Source organism: Micropterus dolomieu, linkage group LG16 (assembly GCF_021292245.1).
Source record: "Micropterus dolomieu isolate WLL.071019.BEF.003 ecotype Adirondacks linkage group LG16, ASM2129224v1, whole genome shotgun sequence".
NCBI lineage: Eukaryota > Metazoa > Chordata > Actinopteri > Centrarchiformes > Centrarchidae > Micropterus > Micropterus dolomieu.
In genome coordinates this window covers 3730407-3755224 of record NC_060165.1, presented here as the reverse complement: position 1 = coordinate 3755224, position 24818 = coordinate 3730407, and the positions used below count along the sequence as shown (strand labels likewise).

Genomic DNA, 24818 nt, shown 5'->3' with positions numbered 1-24818 from the left:
TTTAATGGAGGATCTGCAGTCGTCAGGGAGGAGAGCGCATAGTTCTACTGAAAGAACACCAGCTCGCTTTGATGTTGAAGAGATGAGCAGCCATCTGGAAATAGATCATAGAGTTTACATAACTCAGGCACCTCATTTAACTTAGAATAGGAGGTAGAGTAGGGAGGAAGGAGGAGAAGGACGAGGTTGGTGATGACGGTGTGGCATCCATATAAGTACCTCTCCAGGGTTTTTCTTGGCTCAAATACGGCGGGGTTGGTGCCATCCTGATCATGTGCACACACACACCACAGCTTTAATTATGACTGAAGAATCTACAATTATCACGTTAATGCATATTTTATTTTTAAAAAAGTTTCCTGTTCAACATTAAATGAAATAAAACATAAAAGCTGAGTTAATTTAAACAGCTAATACACATCAAGTGCTGTTGAATCAAATCAAATCAGCTGTTATCTTCATAGTTCACAGGGGCCCTCCTGCACAGGAGTTTATGTGGATTCCTGGATATTAAATGTTTATCTGAAACTGTCTGTAGTGGTCCCAGTAGTATTTGTTCATACAGAAGCACATGATGACACAGAGCAACAATTATCATGTTTTTGGTCCAATAATAAATGTTTAATATTCAGTCTCCTTTAACTCTGAAGTATTATAGCCAGTATTTCCTTATACAAGCAGTGAGGAGAATTGGTATTGGTGTTGAGCTCGTAATATTGATCATCATCAAAAGCATGGCAGATGGTACATTTTTCTCTGGTAAAATGAGAAACATAGGCAGGAAAAACTAAACAAAATTTACAATTTTTTCCTATTTTTTTAAAATGTATACAGCATCATTCAGAGTGAGTTACATCAGCTAAAAACATCTAATCTAAATGTAAACCTAAATGCATATTTTGTATGGACTCTGCACAACAAAAGGATATGAAGAAAGCACTTAGTATTAAACAACGAAATCATAAAAGACATACAAAGTGAGGTCAATTTATTACAGTTACTTAGTACTGTGAACTTTAGGAAAAATAATAGTACTTAGTTACAATGCCTTGACCTCAACCTTCGCTGGATTAGTTACAATGTTAGGGTTAGTCACTCAAAGTACAGATAAATCATGTTCCAAATCCCTCTTTTATGAGGCCTCATATCCATCATCTTACCCATACAGAGCTTTTTCAAATGTGAACACACTGTTCTCAAAGGCTTTACATAACATTAATGCTGGGTTCTCACCTTGATGCTATGAATTCCAACCACTCAAAACACTCGACAAATGCATGTCACATTCACCCCGTTCATACACTTTCACACACTGATGGCAGATGCTACCATGCAAGGTGTCAACTACACAACAGAATGGAACTAACATTCACACACACACTTCATTATCCTGGCCAAGGACACTTTGACATGCAGAGTGGAGCGAGCCACAGTCACCTGCAAACAGCAACCTGTAATTACATCAGGCCATCTGATTATTTGATAAAATTATATGTCAAAAGAATAGGTAATTTGTGAAAAGACGCACAAATAAAAATATACATATATTTTTTGATCAGTCTTTGTACAGTACGCAATTTAGGATTTTATAGCATGAACAGCTATAATTTTTGCTGATTTTAAACCTAAATCAGTATATTTCTCTTTGACCCTATACCTGAACTGGCTTTTTTATCAAGGTAAGTAAGTAAGATCCCTATCACTCTCATGTCTGCGATCTATTTACAGCGAAGGAGCCAAAAGTTGATTAGCTTAGCTTAAGAATGAACTTTGCAGAGAGGTGTTTCCGGATGCTTCCAGTTTTTATGCTAAGCTTTGCTAATCACCCCCTGGCTTTTGCTTCATCTTCACTATACATGAGAGTGGTATCAATCTTCTCATCTAATATCTCTTTGTGCAGGTGTTTCTGGCTCCAGAGCTGTAGAGTCTGGATCTATGGTTGCAGGTTTCCTATGTTCCTGCTCGATAGCCACTGTTACAATTCTTATTTTAGTCGTATTATTAGTTGTATTATTATTATAATACTATACTTGTAAGTTCTAGTTTTCATTTTCATTGATGTCTGTACCACTGCCACCTTTACTATTTTTGTATTTCTGTGTGGATATTGTGGTGGGCTACTTCTGGTTCAATTATTTTTGTAGTTTTGGCCATCATTCTATTGGTTATGATAACAATGTAATTAGGAAAAAATGGCAGTTGCAAGTAGACATTACCTTTTTTCAAAGGGACACAAGCCAAAATGATTTGGCTGTTTGTGAGTAACCGGTACAAATGTCAAACTACTCTTGTTTCTGTCTCTGTTTGTCTTCTTTCAAGCAATGTTCTAATTATTTTCATGAGAACAATCTTTACAGATAGGAATGGTGTCCAGAACTACAAAATTTTTAAAAAAAAAGCTGAGTTATCCTTTGTTTTGTGGGAGAATAATTTTCCACAGTATGTCTTAGCTACGCTAAGCTAAAAGAAACATGTTTGGAAGTAACAGTTTGTACACAGTTACACAAGGGCATTTTGTTTCCCCTATGAACCCTATGGACCCTGCAAACTTTATATAAGAATCCACTGCAAAAATCAAGAAATCACAGAACCTAATTCTCTACCCTCTGTGTCTGTAGTGATTATCATTCAGAAGAGTTTCATAAACATAACTATTACCTGGGAATGCCGCTTTAAGTCCCACTGGAGCCATAAAAGAATATTTATGGAAATCATACTGTACCAGGTTCTGAGCCAGGAAGTTGCTGGAGCATCTTACATGGAAAATGAACTGTGGCTCCTGATGCAGACATGGAAAATTGCAGGACCATTTATGGGTTGTGGTGCAGTGAGAAAGGGGCTACAGAGTAAGAAGCTGTCAGTACAATCTGAGATAATCTGAGATTCTTGGGTTTTCTCGGCACCAGACTTTTTTTTCTCAGCTAATCTCTTTTTGAAGACTTGGAGGCTTGGACCGGGAAGAGAACAGTAAACAATCCGGTGACAGATTTTAAAACAAAGCACTCACCCGAGGAGCATTCATACCTGACAGAGTGACTCAGTCTGGTGAGGCAAGCTAGGAGGTTGCCAAGCTGCTATTTCAGACTTTGCCTAATCTGTTAGTGAATGTATGATATGTGGAGCAGATTCCTGTTTGATAGCTGTCGTGACTGAGGGAAACGCTAAATCAAAGCAGAGGTATATCCCTCCCAAATATAACCTACATATGCTCCCACTCAAAGTAATATGGAAAAATGCACCTTGCTGTGTTTGATAGCGATCTTGTTTGCTAGTTACTATACCACTCTTGGCAGGTCATGTGCTCTCAAAGCACTTTTGCTGTCTGCTGCACTTTACCTCAGCCAATATCAGCATGTAAGGAGTGATTACTCACTCCCACAGACTCTGGACATGAAAAACACAGGGAAAGTTTGGCATTACTTATGTCCAAGCAAAACTCCAGTTGTCTCAGAGTGAACGGTCACTGTGTCATATCCCGAAAGCCCTGGGCCTCCTCAAGAGGAAATGAAAGAAAGCCTGAATCTCCCTTTAACAGAGAAAGCAATATCTTGGAGAATAAATACCATTTCACTTAACATCACACACACTTGTAAACATTTGTTTCACATTTTCTTTCGACTGGAACACTAGCTCATTTTGCTGTGCACAAAGGCGAGCTTATTAGCTTTCAGCCTTCAGGCTAGGTTAGCTGGGTTTGTTTTTACTTAAGTCACTATAGCAAGCAGAGCCTTATTTGGCCTCTTGTAAAGCTGTTGCTGTTTATTGGTCTCAGTAGAATATTGAAACATCACGTATAATTGCATAATTTATCCAAATTTGGTCCAAAAGGGAATTGATTCAAGTCACTGAATTAGAGAGAGACTAAAACTTTTTCTGAACAGCCATTCTGTCCACAAGTTACATTTATGGAATAATGAGAAATGCTGAAATGTAGTGTGACAGCAGCAAAAGTAGAGAGGAGTCATTGCCAGTGCTGGGCAAGTTACTCAGAAGTTGTAATATATTACTAGTTAGTCACTAGGGGTGACTGTGGCTCCGGAGGTAGAGCGGGCTGGCTGTTAATCGGAAGGTTGGCCGTTCAATCCCAGGCTCCTCAAGATACTGAACCCCGAATCGCCCCTGGTGGCTGTTCCACCAGTGTATGACTGGTGAATGCAGATGTAGTGTAAAAGCGCTTTGATTGGTCGAAAAGACTAGAAAGGTGCTATACAAATAAGGGGTATTTACATTTAGTTATTACTCCCTAAAAAAGTAATAATATTACTTATTACTTGGTGATAAAAGTAGCTAGTTATGTTACTCTTTGAGGTGAAGTGCTCACCTCACACACACACACTCACCCGCAGTTGAATTGTCTTGAACCTTTTGCGCAGCACAAATCATTGGAAGAGAGACTGATCCTGTTTGAGAGTTTCCAGAATCTATTACTGTTTACTAAATAGGGCATCAATAGGAGGGAATATGCGGCAGATCCACAAAACTAGATGAAGGCCTATCAGATAAAGTTATGTAGCCTATAATTTTAATTTAAGCTAAATAGGCAGTAGGTCTTTTCTTTCTGTAAGTTTCATGTTGCTGACAATGTTCTTTGCATCTTAGACTGTGACACAATAATGGTGATACTTACAGCTGTGGAAAGAAGGCCTCTCTCCCTTGTTTTCCCTTCCTCCTTTAGCTTCTTAGCAAACAGCTGACTAGAACAACATATGATTGGTGCCGCTGAACTGCTGTGCAGTTGCGCATTCACGTCAAGGGGGGTGCGTTCAGTAATGCAATAACGCAGAAACGCAGCGTTACTTGGATTAGTAACTGCAATAATATTACTTTTTAGAAAAGTACTTAGTTACACTACTAGTTACTCGGAAAAGTAATATTATGACAGTAAGGCGTTACTGCCCAACACAGGTCATTGCTACGCAATAATGTGAGTTACACACGTTTGCTCAGCTAACATTAGCCACAATAGACTACTGGCTATGCCCATAGGCTGTAAGCTATACCAGACCAAGTGGCTGTAGCGGCAAAACTACTCACTCATTCTTTTTGTTTTATAGCGTATGAATTCAACCTTTAATTTGAAAGAGGAAGAAAGTGTCACATTCTTTCAAAAGTTCCATCGTCTCCCTTTATGAATTCAACATAATTTCAATTTAACTCTCCATAATTCACAATTTATTTCAGTCTTTATTGTCCCTCAAGGGGAAATTTGATTTCCAGTAGAGAGATAAAAACAGAAAACAAGCAAACACACATGAGATATGGAACATAGAAAAAAAACTGCCATTACAGCGTTTGTTTATACGAAAGTACTCAAACAGTTGAGATGGTAGCCTCACCACCATAAAGTGCTTCTGAGCAGTGCAGTCAGCCACTCAGGCTCAGTGCAAATCTAGGGCAATTTTAGCCTGTTGGTTTTTAACAACCTGTTGGTTTTTAACAACCTGTTGGTTTTTAACCTGGGGAACCTGTATCTTCACCCAGAGGGAGAAGAACAAGTTCCTCCAAGAGTGAGTGGTCAGACCTGGCTGTGACAGATTGTGCCTTTGTCAAAACTTATCTATCATAGATGTCTGCCAAAGAAAGCTGTTGTATGCCAATTTTAAATATTTATATTATAAAGCATGGTAGTTTAGTCCTGAAAGTATTTTATTTATTTGAGCTGTGTTTCTTCACCAGATTTCCGACTCCCTGAGAGATTTTGGACTTATGCGTAAAATAAGCTCTGTGGATTCTGCCTAAAAATAGTTCACATTCTGCCTACATCAGTTAAACACTAATTAGATATTTTTCATTTCTGCATGAGGAATAAATTTGTGTTTAACATCAAGCTTTTTCAGGGTTGTTTATCCATTTTCTGTTTTTCTTTTCAATGCTTTTTCTCATTATTTACACTGATGATTTATTGATAATAAGAGACTTTCATACCCATACAAATGCAACCAATGACACTGTCCACAGGAAAAATTAATAGAATTTTCTGGAGTCCTACAGTTGCGGCTTGATAGCATTACCCTGTCTGCACTATATTAGTGAGAATTTTACTGATCATTACAAGACTGCTGTTTATGAGATAAAGACTGTTAAAAGTCGACTTTGGGTTAATTTAGTTAAACAAGCTCCTTCTGTAACAGACATAACTTGGTCACAAACTGCCACTTTCAACTCTGCTTTTGTTTTGCCGTTAAAAATACCTGAGGAGAAACATTTCCATCATTCTGTTAAAATACACAGATATTTTAGTGAGCCATTAATTGCTGTTCAAGGTTTTTTCTTTCCCACCCTAACATGTCATCTCCTAAGGCGAAAGGAAATCCATGAGACAAGGTGATATTTGTCAAAGAGAAAAGCACATTGAGCTGACAGCTCTTTTCGGCAGGGCGTGAGTGATGACTGAACAAGTTCCTGGTCTGTCAGGACGAGCAGAACAGAGTATATTTTGACATAAACATGGACTCCTTGGTTTTGACGGAGGGGTGCTGTGAACCCAGTTGACCTCCAGTCTTCCGAGTTTGCCCCCAAGCGCTGTTGTTATGGAGTGAAATTAGACTCAAAATGGTCACAAATGTGAATTAAATGATCGACGAATGAAAAGTAAGATTTAGAATTGTGTACAATATGTGTATAAAAAATGCATGTTCCAATCCACACACAAATACCAAGCAATTTGAACATGTAAAAGTGTTAAAATACAAATACACACAACACAACCTGATAAATATTAAAATTTTACGTACAGCTTTTTAACTTCAGCTTCACAGATCTGATCACATGAAACACTTTGTGTACAAACGGATCAGGTTCCATTTGCATGTGGAGTTTTCAGACTCTTTTCAGGGTCACCAGCTTCACACAGATCCACAAATGCATGCTGTGTTTATGTGCTGGTGGAAAACTGGGACATCTGGGCTTTCAGTGTGTTTGTGGGTAATTTCTAAGTGCGAGTGAAGTTTTTCTAAACAGACAGACATTTGATTAGAACGCATACATTTCTCAACTATAGGCATTATAGAGTGGCCTATTAAATGTGAATATATGGTTTAAATAAACTACTTCTAGGTGACTTCTTTCAATCATAGGCCAAACCACAGGTGCATGTTTCTGGGGGCCAGCCTGATTACTGTACAAAAACACAACTTTATAACTTTATTCACTAATTTTGGTGAAACTGAATCATATTTTATAGAAAAAATATTTTCTGGTTTTCCTCCAGTTGTTCTGTCTCAACTGTCTGTGATTTATATGGAGTATAAACTTCATAGACTTTGCTGGTCATGTTTTTTCTTGAGCTAGTTGTGTTATTAGTTGTGGGTGTGGACTAGGGTAAACTACAGTTTCATGCCCAGCGAGTTTCCAGAGCCTTCTAACCCACCAGCAATAAAAGAGATGTTGCACTTCAGTGATACAGAGAGACTGTACAGAGAAGCTCCACAGCTTGTAAGCCTTTGCATGTCTGCATGTTAATCTCATAGACAATCCCTGTGTTATATTATCTGCCTCTGTATCTCTTTGTGTGGGGCCTTTTTACCATGCATGAGCCATGAGTAAATGAATTCATCGCCCACGTGGTCCACAAGCTCTGACAGTGGGCCTTCAGCAACACAGACTCTTGTTGTGCTTCATGAAATATACTGCAGCAGGTTTTCTCCAGTTGTTTTACTGGACAGTTTTTGTCAAAGCAGTCCTTGCATGTCAACTTTTTTGTCGGCAATTTTTTGTAAGTTTAGACTGGACTAAACAGTGACAGTTTGAAAATGTGAAAGAAAATGTGGCAGGGTTAGCCTACAGCTACTTTACTCCGATTGTCGATAAAACATTGTATCTTTTGCTTACATCAGTGAAAAAACTTGTACTAAAGCTTTGAATGCTTTAAATGGCGTTATATTGTCAAAATATAATGTTGTTTTAAAAAGGAATGTAGGTAGGGAAATCAAAATAAAGCTGCAATAATTGTTTTTATGTCAGTTGGGAGCGACTAAGCAAAGGTGATCACATTTTAAAGTTGATATGGCTAACGTGCTAGTTGCTTTTTTACTATACAGCCTATACTTTTACACATCCAGCAGAAATTGTGTGATATTCCCAGATCTGATAAATTCCATTATTCCATTAAAGTCCATTATTCACTCTCCTTTTAGTTCCCCTGTGTTGTCCACCAAACTCCTGAGAAAAATATCTGGCTTTTTAGTTGCTAAATGTTCCGCTATGTTCACCAGCTAATCGCTAATAACTTTTTCTGTTTGCTGTTTGGTGCTGGGACGATAGTGTACAGTGGGTTTATCAGAGCCTCTGAACACTGTTGTCTACTGGTAATGGAAACATGGTTGATGACAGCCATGAGTGAACCATAATAGTAAAGTTGAAAGATCCTAAACACACTGTAGAGAAGAGGCTTACTGCATAATTAGATGATAATTTTCAGAGGGACTCACTATGAACATGTTAGCAACGAGAATTAGCTGACTTATCCGTGGTAGGTAAAAATAGAGAAAAAGAGAAATCATCATCATCATCATAATCTGCCACCTCAGCTCATTGTCAGATTAGCTCATGTCCAGAATTAGGTCACTTCCACAATGTAGTTTTGGTAAAAGAGAAACTGGGAGACTGAGTCAGACCAGTCAGGGAAGTTTCTGCTTCCCCAATTTATCTGATCTTTTGCGGTGAGTCTCTTCCGCTTGTTTTGGCCACAGGACCACTCAAATACTGACGTTGAAGGCAGTTTTTAGCTGTCAGGGAGTTGTTTGGAGTGTCATGGGATGTGCTGGTGATGGATCACTGACAGGAGGCTCAGCTGTCTGCGTACCTCAATAATCCGGCCCATAGTTCCTTCAATAGCTCACAGATGAGCTGCTGAGAGAGAAGTTTCTGGTACACTGTGGAGAGGGTCCTGATGTGTTTGTGTCTGGACTGGTTCTCAGCCGGGGTAATTTAGTTGTTTAAGCTTAAAGAAAACCGAACAGTATGGTGCTGGTTAAAAGCTGCATGTGTTTGTTATATAAAGTGCAAGATCTCCAAAAGAGTCACTTTCTTATGTAACAGCAGCTGGTGAAATTTATGGAGTGTGGGGCATCTTAAAATCAACCTCAGCCACTTCATTTGCTTGCTCATCAACACTTTGATTCAGCAGATGCTTCCAACACTCACGCAAATAAACAACCACATTCTATCTTCGCATAGAGGAAAGGCTAACAAAAATAAAGAGATACATAATTTAAGCAGGGTGAAGTTCTGGCACGGTTCCTACTGATTAAATTGTTTTTGTTGGTCTGAATGAAAATAATCTGTGTCTTTTAACTTTAAACCACGATCAAATGTGTAGTAAGACAGAGGATCTTCCATATGCTTTCACAATAACGGTCTTCATAGGTAAACAGCAAGAACTTCTTTAAAGGTTGGTACAATGTCAAAGGTCATGACAGAGATAACGTTTGCCATTAAATGCTCATAAAGTTCAACAAGGAAAATATTTGTTCTCATGCTTTTCCTTTTATAAGACTGAAGCAGAAAGACATAGCAGATATTCAATAGAGTAATTTGTGAATTTCTTCTATGTCTTCCTCGTTCAGTCTTCTTCACCCTTCAGAGTATCTATCTTTCTCAGATTGGTCATATGTGTTGGTATATGTGTCATATTGGTCAAAATCATATGTGGCCAAAATTTGTTCTTTCTGCCTTCCTTGAACCAATCAATTGTTGGATGCTGCTTTTTAAAATATCTTACTGATACTGCCATTCTGTCTTTCAGACCTAGTATTGCGCAACCCAATAACTCCTCACTACTATTATTATCAGATTGTTCCAGGAGATTCAACTAGAGGATTTGTTTTACACTTACTGGTTTCACTAATCCATCACCAGTCTGGACCGCAGGTTTCTCTTTTTATCTTTATATAACAACATTGAAAGGATAATTCTGGTTTATTATAACTTTATTTAGTCTTTATTGACAGCATACAGTCATGTTGGAGGATCCTGCAAAACCCAACATCAACTTATATACAATAACTTTTCTTTTACATTCAATTCTAAAGTTTTCAAAATAATCATTTTCTACTATGGCATGATAAGGTGAGGAAAATATTGTATTTATGATAAATAAACTATTGCTTCAAAAGTACTCCTACTGCATTGACTTACATTTACATTTACTCATTTAGCTGGCGCTTTTATCCAAAGTGACTTACAATTGCTATTCATGTCAGAGGTTGCACGCCTCTGGAGCAGCTAGAGGCCCCATCCACACTACTCCATTTTAGTTTACAAACGGAGAATTAAAACAAATACAATCTCCGTCCACACTAGCGTTTTAGCTGCGTTTTGGAGTTGATCTCTGTCTACATTAAAAACGACTGAAAACACTGATCTAGTGCGCGTTCAGGTGCACTGGGCATGCGTGTGCCAGTATAAACATGAAGCAGATGGTGTATTCCATACAGAAGATTTGGCGAAAGAATAAATAAATACAGACCATTTTTTTTTTTGCATGCACCAATAAGGAGCTGGGACTGTTACTGAATGTAACACGGGAGTGTGGCGGCGGAATATAGACTGGGAGTCGTCACAAAGGAACATGCACAGTACAAATGTGAAAAGTGTTATTTGCGCGGTACAGAATATTTTAATAAAAATATGATGTCAAAAACCCGGTCAGTAGCATCGTGTTTCTGCTTTGCAAGACCAAATCAGAAGTCGTCAGTTTTGGCCCGTCTTCACTAAAACGCCCTCCGGAGTTTTAGGTCTTCGTTTTCGTCGTTTTAGTCTGGACAGGAGGTGCAAACGTAGCAAAAGGTCTCCGTTTTAATTCAAAAACACAGTAGCGTGGATGGGGCCTAAGTGTCTTGTTCAGGGACACATTGGTGGACGTGTCACAGTGGGAAGTTGATTGAACCCGGGTCTCTCATACCAAAGGCATGCATCTTATCCACTGCCCCATCACCACCCCACAACTTCCACAAGTTCAATAAGAACTCCCAAACAGCAAGTATGTGAAGTCAGTTTCTCTCTGTCAATGTATTTTCACATTAAGCCGGCCGCTAACTTTAGCTATAATACATGTCAGCTAGCAGAGAGAAACAGACTTACCTGCGATTTGACAGTTCCAGGTGAACCGTAGGAATAGGTGCGGTCATGCCAGAGGCTTAGTGCAGATAATAAAACAATGCCAGGAATCTAAACTTCAAATGCAGAACTCCAGCCACAATCACACTGACTGCAGTAACCCTCTGGCATGAACTAGTGGAACCCATTGTTATATGCTAGGTGTGTAGACACGGAGCGGACCGTTGGTTCAGGAAAAGTGACATTCTCTTTTTAGTGTGCAGGTATAAATCACACTCTCCCTGCACCCTCCACCCCAAAATGGTGTCAGAGCTGAAACTGATAACTAGTCACTTAAAAAAAAACGACATCGTACAAAAACCTAACAGGAAGAAAAAAATCTGAAGATGGATGCAAAATATAAATAATAAAATAAGATAATTTTTTATTTATTTTATTTTTCAGTGGAACTTCTTTCAGTTTTAATCTAAATATTTTGTTGGTGAATCAATACCAACGTTTCCTTTTTCAATCTTAGGTTTTGGTTTAGAGTGAATACTGGTAGTCGATTAGCTTAGTTTAGCATTAAGGCTACTAAGGCTACTAGAACATGGGTGTCCAATACACACCTACTAAAACCTTCTCTCATTTGATTAATCGTACAAAAACGATAATTAGTGGTTTTTGCAGAAGCCAGCAGAGACTCAAAGAAGTCTGCTGTTTGTTAAGAAACAGTTCATCACACAACCCCACATTAAACATGCAAGATATATCCTGTAAACTAGTGAGCTTTAGAGTTTCTGGTATCCCGTTTTGTGAATAGACACTCGTCATTTATCTCCGTTCCCAGTCTTTATGCTACTTGCTCTAGCTTCATGTTCAGTATACAGATATGAGGCCGGTATCCGTGTTCCTATTTAAGTTATCAAGAAAACGAGTAACAGCATTTCCCAAAACACTGAGCTAAGGCATTAACTCACAGTAAAGAAAAATGGACATTAAACCAAAAGTTCAGTTGCAAATCTTACACAGATCTTTAATGTTCTTTTAATTACATACAGTTCTTGACAAGCAAGTTGCCCTTTTCACTTTTCTTTTTTTTCATCTCAACAGCAAAACAATCTTGTACAGACATACAAAAGCCTTCTTTTGTCTCCCGTCCCCTACATACTTTTTTCCATCAATTACACAATTCATTTGATTTTCACCATCTCTGAGCAAGATATCATATTAACTTATACAAAAAGTTAATAGAGGTTAATGTCTTGCATTGACAATCTATTGCAGTTCCAAAACACCTTTATCCATCTTTTCTCTTCAACCTTCAACAATATTCTCTTATTTTCAACCAGTCTTTTACATGTTTAACTGTCCTGTCTGTCAGGACATGTAAATACACCCTGCTGCCTCAACTGGTGCAAGCAGTGTTCACAACCAAAGCTCCATGCAAGATGCTACACTGAAAAGTGATGTTTCATTCTGAAAAGTCAGCTTTTCAAAAACCAACATGGCTCAGTTCAAAATTTTGTTTCAAAACAAAATTCCTCATCTCTTCTCAGACATGATTTTGACATTGAATAATTTGCTAACACACTTCATAGTGATGTCTTTGTTCTAGAGAGAAACTGAAATCTCATCTGTTGCTGGATTTAAATTAATGCCTCTGACTGCAGTAAATGCAGAAAATAAAATAGTGTTCTGATCCTAATATCCGTCATTAAAGGAATGTATAAAAAATAAGACGTCATCAGACCTTTACAGAGAAATATGGAACTTAGTGTAGTACATCTCACTGTTTTGGGGGGTTCACTTCCTTTCTGGCCTGCTAAGCATGCTCGAAGTTTCAAACAACTTCACCTAAAAACTAAAACAGTGCTGCTTTATGAGTCCTAAAAAAATACAATACATTTTATGATATAAAAATGTAAAACTTTCATTAGCCCCCCCCATAAGGTCTAAATAATGCTTAAATATCAAATTAATAGTAAACAGGATTGAATGCACCACCTCTATCTTCAAGAAATCAACAAACTCATGACAGATTCATGTGTGTTTGCTTCTTATGCTTCCCTTTGTAGAGCTGGTATGAAGCCGTGCACGTCTCTCCAGAATACTGTCTCTGTGGGGTGCACTTGGATGGAGGTGTAAGATAAATAGCTGCCGAAGAGGACAGTAACATAGAACACTGTTTTAATAATACGCACGCAGACACACATAAATACAAGTCCCACGCTCCTCCATAGTTTTGGTTTTAAACATTGATGTACAAAAAATATCTGTCCAGGAGTCCATTTTCTCCTTTCACCTCAGTTCACACCATAGTCTCTTTTCTCTTCCCTAAGGAACACAGAGACTTCTTTTCCTTTTTGGTTTTGTGTGATGTGAGTGAGGAGAGTGGCGACAATGAAGATGATGATGTCGTCAACGAAGACGTTGAGGAGGAGCAGGATGAAGGGGACGTCGTGGTGGGGCTGGAGGTTGTGCTGTTGCACGGCGAGCTGGGGGCAGACTGAGAGGCCGGCTGTGGGCAGTTCTCGTCTGCTTCCTCCATGTGTACGATGGCGGAGGCGGAGGAAGGGCGTCGCTTGGAGCGAGCGTCGCTTGCAGGCGGGGAGGGTGTGGAGGGTGTGGAGGGTGTGGAGGGCTGGCTGAGGGGCCTGTAGACGGAAATGGCGCTGCGGAGGCAGTTGAGCCACTGCTGCTTGTGGAAGACGTCATTGACCTGCAGCGTGTGGGACTGCGCCTGGCTTGGGTCATGGGAACGCACACGGAAAATATTTTTGGCTGTGGAGAAAGTGGAAAAAGTGTTTTAGAATTAGCAAATAGATATATCTGACAGAAGACAATCTATGTTGCTACATGAACTGCTATGAACATTTTGACGTTTTTGACACCGGCCTCACCTTTGTCTGCGTTGCTAAAAGCGCCTCTGAAGGAGCCGCCCATTCTGACATCTCCGTCCTGCAGGTCCTCCAACACAAGATCCTGCACCGGGATTGGTTGCCGGTAAACCTGGAAACAGTGGCGCTCGTTCCGGGTGACGGGACGGGTCAGGACCAGCAGCTCGGTGAACAGGAACACATGCAGCTTCTGTAAGGAAACAAAAAACAAACAAAAACATTGAAACCAGAGCACTGATATTTTACATAGCCACCAAAAAAAGTTGTCTGGAAGCTGTTTACAGTTATCAAAGTACATTCTCATTTGCTTAAATCATAGGATGGTTGGCTGTCAGTGAAGCAGGCAGTTACAGCCCGATTGCCTTATATGGTGTGTGAGGCTTGTGTTGATGAGTGAAGAAGCAGCCGAAGGAGCAGTGTGTTGATGAGAGGAAGGTGCGTGATTGTTTTCCTCACCGTGCCGCTTTTGTTTCGTAGCTCCCCGTGACACAGCAGGCTCTTGCACTGCTCGATGAGAGGGTCTCTCTGCCTGTCATCCAGATACTCCAGCTTGTCTATGTAGTACTGGCACTCAGACTCTCCCTTCTTCATGTTGATGTCAGACAGCACACCCTGGATGATGGTGATCTGAACACACAAGGAATCAAAATATTAGCTTCGGTCACCTTTTAAAGATCTCACCAATCAATCTCAAGATAATGCCACACTCTGGATTAAACAAATTGGTATCCACGACTTACCGCTTCATCCAGGCTGGCAGCGTCTGGGTGCTCCGAGGGAGTGTGTTTCAGAATCTCTTTGAGAAGCAGTGGGTACTTGACCAGTCGAGAGCGTGGGATGTCCAGGAAGCTCCACAGGTCCAGCTTCCTGCTGAAGGGCGACTCAAGGCAGCGCTGCAGGAAGTCCTGCACCCGTCGGTCCTGTTTCTTCTGGTCCAGCAGTGCCTTGGCTGCTAGCTGGTTGCTGCAGTAGTCTTTGTAGGCGTTAAGCCTAGGCAGCTGGAGGAGAGGCGGGACACTTTTACTAATGCCGCCTTCCTTACTGAAAACTCAGCTGACTTTTAACAGAATGAAGAGGTTGAGGTATTTTGTGACAGGACACTTACCCAGCTTACGACAATTTGTCCAATCTGGCCCACTGTCCCATCTGGCCCTGTGGCTTTGGAGAGCTGTGCCAGGAGGTCCTCATGCAGAGGGATGTAGGTATCCAGGTTGCCGAAGATGTGCGTGAGCTCTTCCTCGGACATAATGGAGAGCTTCAGCATTGGGTCATGGTACGCCTGTGCACGGGAGCAGAGCCAAAACAGTCAAATAACAACATCCCATCAGATGTTAAGAATAGCTATTGAACAGATTTAGGGTTACAAGAGAAAGACACAGGAATAATTCCTGTCTTTTTATAGTTCCTGGCTGGGCTATGTGGAAGGCCTGCCAGACTCTGAATTAATCTGTTTGCTTTATATGTACTCCCTCTGCCTCAGAGAATCAAAAGTACAAACCTTGCGTGCGAGCTGGAGGTCCTCGATCAGGTCCTGTTCTCCACGAGACAGCTCAAATATGGCCTGAGAAAAGGGAGGAAAGATACTTTTTTAGCAAACCACATGAATCAGGATGTCATTACATTATTGCAACCAGTTTCCAGTAGACAAAATCTAAAACTGCACTGGTGCCAAATGACTGAGGTCAACTTCGATATCTTTGGCTTCAATGACTGCTCTCTCCCTCTACTTCTGACAGTTGGCTAAGATGTCTGACATATGCAGGACAAGTGGGGGTGGGTAGGTAGGGCAGGAGAGCGCTAGTCTGTTGGCTTGTAAAGTATATGTGAGTTTACATAGACTAGGAAATGAGCCATGGGTGGCTTTTAGCCACATTTAGACTATTTGACACAAATACCACGGGGATGTGTGAAACTAGTCTGGTAGACAGCTAGAAGTGCCCACGGTCTAGATTTCTGACTTTGCACACTCATTTATCTATAACTTGTCTCAGTGCTGATTCTCACCTCCTGTCGCTTGATCTCTTTGGTGGAGAAAGCTCCTTTCTGGTGGACGTCTAGCGTCTCCGACCACAGTGTACTGTTCCTCCTTTTGGGCGGTGTAGGGGCCGCTGCCTTGCTGCAAGGCTTCTGGGGCACGACCGGCGACTTACCATCTCCCCGGAAGGAGGCCTGCAGATGTGAAAGAGGAAGCCCCAGATGTTAGATGTGTTGCAATTGGAAGCCAATTGTTTAATGCAACATACAGAACAACAACAACAAAGAGGTGTTATTTGCACTGAGGAACTCTTTTTGTGGGATGTCGCGGCAGCTTACCTGGATGGTCTGGCCGAAGCGCCGGACGGCCCCGTTCTTCACCGGAGAGATTAGGTTGGCTAGCGACGTCACCCTGCCGAGAGGACGGACACGCTTGTTGCTGGGTTCCTGAAGAAGCAGGAGAAAAATGGAAGGACAGATAAGTAAATTTTGTCATAGCTCATGTCAAAGAAAACTCTCAACTGTTCTTTCTGTGTGCAGCAGCACTGAACGAACCGATCAGTAATGCCAACTGTGAGATTTTCACAGAGACCTCAGCGGTAACTCCCTTATGACTTCCTTGTGATAAGTCGGGTCATAAATCCTCATTACTGACCCCAGTCCTTGCGAGGAGACAGGAGTAGCTGGAGCTGAGGTCGAGCTGCAGTCAGACTGGCGGACCAGCAGACAGACATACTGCGGAGGAGGAAGCAGCTCCAGCAGCTGTTGGCTCCATCATGTGAAGAGTTTTGAGCCAGGACAGCCCACTGAGCACAAAGACCCTTTATGACTCCTGATCTGGAGGGGAAGGGGTTCTGGAGGAATGCCAGGAATGCACGAGACCCTGCTCTCAGCTGTTCAACACCCCTCCCCGCACACACTCTGCTACTATCTGGCCCGGCAACAGCTACAACACCACTTGAGAATGGATCCGTACCATCACTCAAACAGCGTGAGATAAACGCTTCCTGATTGCTCCAGCTCTTTAACTCCCTTTCCCAGAGACAAAAAGCAACAGCGACAGCGTGGCAGTGTGTCAGGACTGTTAAGTTACACGGACCGCCGCTGTAAGTCAGCGATAGGCCCAACAGTCATAGAAAGACAGTGAATCTGCCCTCTCTCAAGTGTTTACACGGTGCAGCGTTGCAGGGGATGCAAGGTGGTGTTTATGACTGCGAGCTGAGACAGGCTCTTCAAGAGGCCTCGCGTGAGAACAGCACTACACCTAGGCCAGGTGACCCCCCTCCCCCAAGAGAGCTGCTCGGCCTTGTGCCAACAACAACAGGCTGCAGGAATCAAAGACCTGAAGATCTAAGGTAATGATTTCAGCCCACAGAGCCTCTTCAACAAAAAACACCATGGGACAGCCACAGCCATAATTAGCATTTCCTAAGTTTGCATTCCCCTAACATTTAGCATTTTAAGAACAAACACATTCGAACACTGCACCGTTAAAAGCTGCTAGTGTTTTCTCCTGACTCAGGCCAAATGGGATTTTGCCTTGGCTCAGCGAATCGGGGAAACAGAGCAGCCATTGAGGCTCCGGGCCCTACGGACACAGCTGTGGAACAGATCAGCTCAGTCTGGTGTGGCCTGTGAGCTGCGGTCAAGTCACGGTCCACTGTGGTCAGGGTCTCCACATTGGACCAGAACAGCCAGACGGCCTGGAGAACCCAGGAAGCCCTCTAGTGGCAGAGGTCAGCTAAAATATTCCACATTTCAACTGCTTTGACTGCGGTCTACATGCAAAGAGAATATTTTGACTTCTCTGTGGGGACTAGACATGCCAGACTCCAATTTGCGATCTTTTAGTAGACAAAGAAAATAAAGTCAAAAGCACAAGTTACAGGAGGGCGGGGGGTTCCAAAGTCAATATTGGAAACGTATGATGGCTACTGTGCCCTTCCTGTCCTTTGGGAACCGGCCCCAGAATAACACAGGGCCACTAGTCCCACTCTTTGTTTATCAGCTGTTAAGTGCAACAGTGCAGGCAGACGGGGAAAGTTGCTATTCCTAGCAGTTTGACCCACGAACTCCATGGAGGTACAGCAAGTCTGGCTCACTTCAGGAAACCAGACAGATCCGGGGTTTGTGCTGATGCTTTGACAACCATTATCAGTGGAACAATGAACCCAGACATACATACTGTACATGTGTGGTGTGCTCCTTAAACTCCTAACCTAAGATTACAACCACATAAACATCGGGAGTTTTTTCAGGGAACCCTAAAAGCTCCCTTCCTGCGTTTTCTCTTTGATGTAACCCTGTGAGTGCTGTGAGATCATACCCCAGATGTCCCTGCAATTACAGCACAGCCTGAGCTGATAGGAGCTGAGAACAGAACTGCCAGAGCACAAATGAAAGAGTCATGGTCATCAGTAAGACAGCATAGGAAACAACCCTGTGTCATTCTACAAGAGTGTCTCAATTGTGGATTTCTGTGAAATCAGGATTCGCTTCATGAATTGTCCTTCTGCTTTATCAAGTGGTTTACTGTCAATGAAACCACATCTTCCTGCGGTCTATTCTGAAAGAGAACTATGCATGCCTTAAAAGGGGAAGGAAGGAACTAAGTAGTGGCTTTTAGTAAAGTAAAGAGAGCACACCTGAATTTGCAGCTGAAGGAATCCTCTCAGGCTGCTGTGCTGAATTTGCATGAAAGATCACCTGGTTTCACTTAAAATGCCAGAGGCCAAAAGCAGTGTAATCCTAGACAGGGCTGAACTAAAAGGATGCAGTTGTTTATTGAGAATTTGCCCCCTGTTGCTTCGCTGTTTGTGCTACTTTGAGTTTACTGACTGTCCTGAACTCTCCCTATCCCACCAAGGCTGAGCTGCCTGCTAGGATGCATACTTAAGAACGGACAGGGAATACACAACACTGAGGGGGGTCAGTTCACTATTCACTACTTCATAGGTGCAGAGCAATTCAATGATTAACATTTCCAGGTTAGGCAGTATCTCAAGCATTGCTTTTAGTGCCCAGTCACAAAGTTCAAAGTCTGATCTTACGGGCACAAGGCAACTGAAAGACCAAACACAAGCAGTGTGTGCCCAAGTGAGATAAAAACAGGGTTAGGCGCTGATTCACTCACAGTCTGACAAAGATATGACTTCATATGCATGAGTTCCGGTCAAACACTTACTGAAAGAAACAGGTAACAGCTAAACAAAGTAAAATATCATCAAACACCGCCATCATGTGCATTCTCACCTCTGACTCTTTGTTGGCTTGGTTCTGGTAGTCTATCACTTGCAGAGTCCGTTTGATAGGCACCAAGCTACCCAGTTCATCGTAAGCCACCATAGCTTTCAGTCAAAACACTATATCCTTATTTTAATCCTGGCGAGTCAGCTCCAAGTAATCCACGTCAGAGAAAAAATAAGTTGATAAAAATCAAAGGTGGTGTGAGTAAAATACCCTAAAAAAATAAATACCCCTTCCCCCCGTGTTCTTTCCTCATGGGCTGGAGCTCTCTGAAAGCTCTCCTCACACACACTTTCTAAACTTTGGTCTGAGGTGGACGGAGGGAGAGAGGGCTTTATAGCAGGAGGAGAGACGGGGGGGAGGAGCTCTGCTCAGCCCGCATGGCTGCAGATGAGGCAGGCAGGTTTACATGGAAGTGAGGAGCAGCTGCCCGCAGGCTGGTGAAAAGAGTAGTGATTCTTTTTAAGATCACGGGTGAAGCTTACTGCCAAAAGCAGCTGACATATTCAACCCTGATGAGGCTAAATGAAAGTTGGAAGAAGACTAAACCCTATCTAAGGTTATATGAGATTTTCTTAGGAAACTGGGTTAAGCAGTAAAGTCTGACAGTTTTGTGCAAATTTTTATATTTGAGGGTCAAAAAAACTGATACTGTGAGAACTTTTCAGCAGATATTTGTTTTTGTTTTTTTTACATAAACACATAACAGAAACATTACTGGCAATCAGTCTTCACATCTGGTTACAAGAGTTGTAAACAGATCTGCTACCGACGCTTCTGTTGTTCAATTAGCTTTACTATCAAAGACATCAGCATGAGCAAATAAAAAAATGCTACTTTTTGAACAGTAAATTTACCTGGAAATTACTGTTGATGTTTACTATTAGAGCTGAAACAATTAACCTGACAAGTTTTATAATCATTTAAGTAATTTATCAAGCTAAAATGGTTGCTGTTTTATATCTTTCTAAACATTTTATTTATTTACTTGCATAAAGCATAAAACAATTTTAGATAATCAGGCTGAAATATAAATGATAATAAAGCAGCAATACACCAAAACTTTAGTTGTTAGTTAGACTAATTGCTGAGACTAATAACTGCAAGGAAAGTTCAGAAACCAGCCAAAACACGGCTTCAATACTAACTTCATTTTACTACATTGCTGTAATCACTAACGAGCGTTACAGTCTTGTTGACATAAAAGTCAAATGACATGGCACGTGCTCCAAATGAATTCTGTTTTGTACTTTTAATGAACAAACTACAAAGTAATATTTACATGGCTATTTCTTGTTAGCCCATTAATCAAAGCAGTCGTCGCTCCCTGCTGTCCTCTGAATCTCATCAGCTGAACTGGGGGAGGTGATCAATTAGAATATAAATGGGGGGGGGGGGGGCAGTGTGACACACTCAGCCAGATGCTAAACTGAAACTTGTATATTGAATGCCACTGGAGGGGGAGAGGAGGCGGAGGGGGTCCGGTGCGACTGCCATATGTTGATTGGTCTAATAGGGCAGAAAAGGGCAACATGTTTGCCAGTTTCACTAAAGACAAAGAAGCATTCTGAAACCGAAATCAAACCTGTTGCTCTTTTTCATGCATATTTGCACACCCACAGGCACGGACACATGGCTGAAGGACAACCACACCTGAAGCCCCATTTTCTACATGCCCATACAGCTGGCGCACAAATGCACAGCAAAAAGTGGAGGTGTTAAGTCTGATGGGGTAGCTCATGTTGAGGTGCTGCATGGCAGGGTGTCATAATGTGTGTCTATGTTTTGGGCAAATGGACAAGTCTGTTCATGGCTCTACTCCATCCCCCTGGGTCGACATGAAGGTGAGAAACAGGACACAGGCTTCATGCTGTTGCTTTGGGTGACAAAAGACAGATGCTGATTGGGGTGTATACACGTTGACACGTTTTTCTTTGGGTTTGTTGACAGAGCAGTGAGAGGGGCTCATCTGCTGCAGACCAACAGGACGCCAAGTCCCCAAAACAAAGTGGAGTGGCATCATGAATCAAGTTACTTTAGTCTCAGAACAAATTGTACAGATCACAGCAGAGCGAAAAAAACTATGCAGACTGAGGAGTCAGAGAGGCTCTAATAAAAATGGATCTGTTTGTCTGTGTGTGTTCTGCGCGTGCCTTCAGAAGACGCTGTATGCAGTCTTGCTGTTACTCACTCTGAAAGACCTCGGGGTTGAATCAGCTGTACGTCTAGCCCGGCCAGAGCACAAAAACTAGACACAACGTGGCTGGACCTGCCTGGCCTCTTCGCCTCTAGTCACACTAACATGCAGCTGGAGTACAGTTGGGATTTACGCTCCAAAAACACAAACGGCAGTCTGCGCTCAGAGTGGTAGGATGAGTCACGCAGTGAGAGGCGAAGGCTCACCGCTGTCTAACCTATGCCGTGCCAGGGACGGACTGAGCCTCAGGGGCCTGACTGGCTGAGCTCAACTTAACCTTCGCATCAACAGCAGTGAGTACAGGATAGGCAGAGCCTAATTACAGCTCTGGGGACGGCAATAAGCAGACAACTATGGACAAAGAAAGACTGCTGACTGACTTAAAAAACAAGAGACAGGGGAAATGCTGCTGCCCTCTGCTGATGGAGGGCAGCAGCAATAGAAAGGAGGGGTGCTGGAACATTTCTTCTTTCTGGGTAGCAACAACTGACCTATCAGATCAGTCACTTTTTAATTGAGCCACAAAATGATTATTGCTCCACCACAGGCTCCCAAGAAGAGCTTCAGTGCTCCTTGGAATACTGCTTTTAAAGTAAAAACGTTAGACAACTCTATTGAATATCAGTCACATAATTGTATCCAGACATGACTACAGATCACAGAAAGACCCACAATGCTTGCACGAGTGTCATCTCCCAGTGTGCAGGACGCTTGACTCACTTCTTACAGTCAGTCCCCTAATTCATTTTCTCACGAGTTTCATCATTTAATGCTATCAGATAGCACATGCAACTGCCAGTGTTATAATGTCCAGTGCACAAGCGTATGACAGCAAGACACTAAGATGAGCCTTAATTACTGGTCGCTCACAAGCTGTTTGAAAAGCATTTTGCTGGATGTTGTTTGATTTTTCCAATGCAATTGACATGAATAAAATAATACTGTAGCTTATTAAACAATAAGAATTAGACATGTGGCGGTACATGGTTATATTTTTCTTTTAAAACATTTTTACAGCCTAATCTGACATGAGCAAAATCTTAAAAGGGCTTCTCTCACAGTGATTTGTGCTTTATTAAACCGATATTATTTTTTCCCCATGAGATGGTTGGGTGATAAATGTTTCACAGTTATTTAAATTTATTTATACACGAAACCCACATGTTAAACTGTCGTCACATTTAGGTAATATTGATGCCCATTTCTGAAAGGGGCATCTGCATTTGTTATATTCCTCTAACTTGAATATTAAAGGAATATTGAAGTTCAGAACCACCTCCACAGAGGGTTTAGAAGTGTTTCTACACAAGGCCCCCAGTTAGGGTGTGATTGAGAGATCTTCTACTATCAATAAAGCTTTCTGTTCTGAGGGCAAGGAGCTATAAATACCTCCACGTTCTGTGGCTACAATTAAATAAAGATGAGGAGACAGAAGATATACACTGTGATCTAATCACATGACTCGCAGCCTGTAGAAACAATGAAAACCACAGTTTCAAACCAGACTAACATCTTTGAGTTATTCAACACAGCTTTCTTGTTCTCTTTATTGTTGTTTTGTCAATGTTCACACACCCAGAGCAGCCCTGGTTGCTACCAAACACAGCAAAGTAACAAAGACTCACACTGAAACTGCGGGCGCTTTGTAAACTGAACAAACTGATACAATGATAAAGCTTGAGCGGACAGATACAAATCTAAAGAAATAATTCGCCAAGCTATTATTAAGTAATTGGTAATGGTGGTATTGGCACAGACACATATAGATGTTCTGTATGTGTGGTACTGGGCGACAGAATGTAAATGTAAATGCTATCCTGTGTATTCTTTCAGCGTTAACATGCAGACTTTCAGTAAAATGAAAGCAGAAGAAGTTTCATTTTCAAGCTTTGAGATTGTCCAGGAATACAGGCTTAAGTTATGACGCACATCTTGTAATGAAACGTAAAACAACGTGGGCATCCTTTAAAGTGAAATTCTTATTGCAACAACATTCTTACTGGCAATAAAAGGCACTCAGGCATGATGTGAAGGCAGGCCCAGGCCTGTGGTAGGCAGGGTGACACCTTTATTCATCTACTTAAGTTAACTATTACCTCACAGCGAGCTGCACAGCCAGCAGACAGGTAGATAGTCTGAATACAGGAGGGATTAGGGAAGTTCCACAGTAAATTTGGGTGATATAATATGAGGCGTCATAAATTTGAGGTTTTTACAAACCCTTTACTTCATGGTAGCTATTACACTATAGGGTGAGAGAAGTCATGAAGAATAATGTGGCCCTTTTTCCTGTAGTCTAATGGTGGACATTTCAGCAAGAGATGGTAGCTCCTGGCCAATGGCTTTTGATCCAGTGCGTACCATTTTGTCCAGATGTTTCATGTCTTGTGCGGAGGTGTTTCCATACAACACAGTCATTTCCGAAGGTGAGGATGCTCTTCATCCCAGCATTATTAAACTGCATCACACCTTCCTGTGATATTGAAAGCTTTTCCGGATATCTTAAAAAGAAAGTACTTCTGTACTCTTGATTTCCTACTTTAAAGAAGAGCAGATAGTTACACCAAAGAATGTGTTGTACTCCACCTGATAAATTTCCTGGCCATTTATGAGTAAGGGTAGATTTCCACTATGACTTTTACGTAAGTCGCCCACTTCTTCTTTTAAAACTTCAAGAGGATGACTAACATGTGTGATCAATAAATGTACTATATTTGTGGTAACATTTTTTAAAATCTCAAAGGTGTTTTGTAAAAGGACCAATGTCTAAACTGACCACCTTTATCCACTTCATCCTACCCAGTTACTTAATTACCATAGCTAGGGGGACCGACCAAATACACTGACTGCTATCCCCTGAGCCAAAATGCTAGCATGTGGAGATAAGGTTGAACTGAAGTTAAGTGCTCTGCAAACACAATCAAACATGCAAAATCATTTGCGATGACACCCAAATGCAAAGCTTTACAATAATATTGAACAGCTTGAACTGCAAGCATTAGCCTTATCATTATTAGATTATTTTATATATATATACACACACACACACACACACAGTGGGTACGGAAAGTATTCAGACCCCTTTAAATTTTTCACTCTTTGTTTCATTGCAGCCATTTTCCAAAAATCAAAAAAGTTCATTTTATTTCTCAGTAATGTACACTCAGCACCCCATCTTGACAGAAAAAAAAGAAATGTAGAAATTTTTGCAAATTTATTAAAAAAGAAAAACTGAAATATCACATGGTCATAAGTATTCAGACCCTTTGCCGTGACACTCATATTTAACTCAGGTGCTGTCTATTTCTTCTGATCATCCTTGAGTTGGTTCTACACCTTCATTTGAGTCCAGCTGTGTTTGATTATACTGATTGGACTTGATTAGGAAAGCCACACACCTGTCTATATAAGACCTTACAGCTCACAGTGCATGTCAGAGCAAATGAGAATCATGAGGTCAAAGG

General features: G+C 41.4%; 1 protein-coding gene across 2 annotated transcripts in view; it reads right to left on the bottom strand.

Annotated features, from left to right (window-relative positions):
* Positions 1-12047: 12047 nt before the first annotated feature.
* The window catches only part of net1 (neuroepithelial cell transforming 1), a 202451-nt gene continuing 189680 nt past the window's right edge, over positions 12048-24818 (bottom strand). Inside the window, exons 1-9 of one of the 2 annotated variants that reach the window (XM_046071627.1) lie at positions 19164-19426; positions 16251-16358; positions 15942-16106; positions 15436-15498; positions 15043-15216; positions 14678-14935; positions 14394-14564; positions 13941-14127; positions 12048-13821 (exon numbers count right to left, since the gene is read on the bottom strand). In XM_046071627.1, coding sequence (XP_045927583.1) covers positions 13349-13821; positions 13941-14127; positions 14394-14564; positions 14678-14935; positions 15043-15216; positions 15436-15498; positions 15942-16106; positions 16251-16358; positions 19164-19256 — 1692 coding nt within the window. In that variant the 5' untranslated portion in view covers positions 19257-19426 and the 3' untranslated portion in view covers positions 12048-13348. Of the gene's footprint in view, positions 13822-13940; positions 14128-14393; positions 14565-14677; positions 14936-15042; positions 15217-15435; positions 15499-15941; positions 16107-16250; positions 16359-19163; positions 19427-24818 lie in introns of those variants that run through there. The other variant, XM_046071625.1, reaches the window with a different exon arrangement.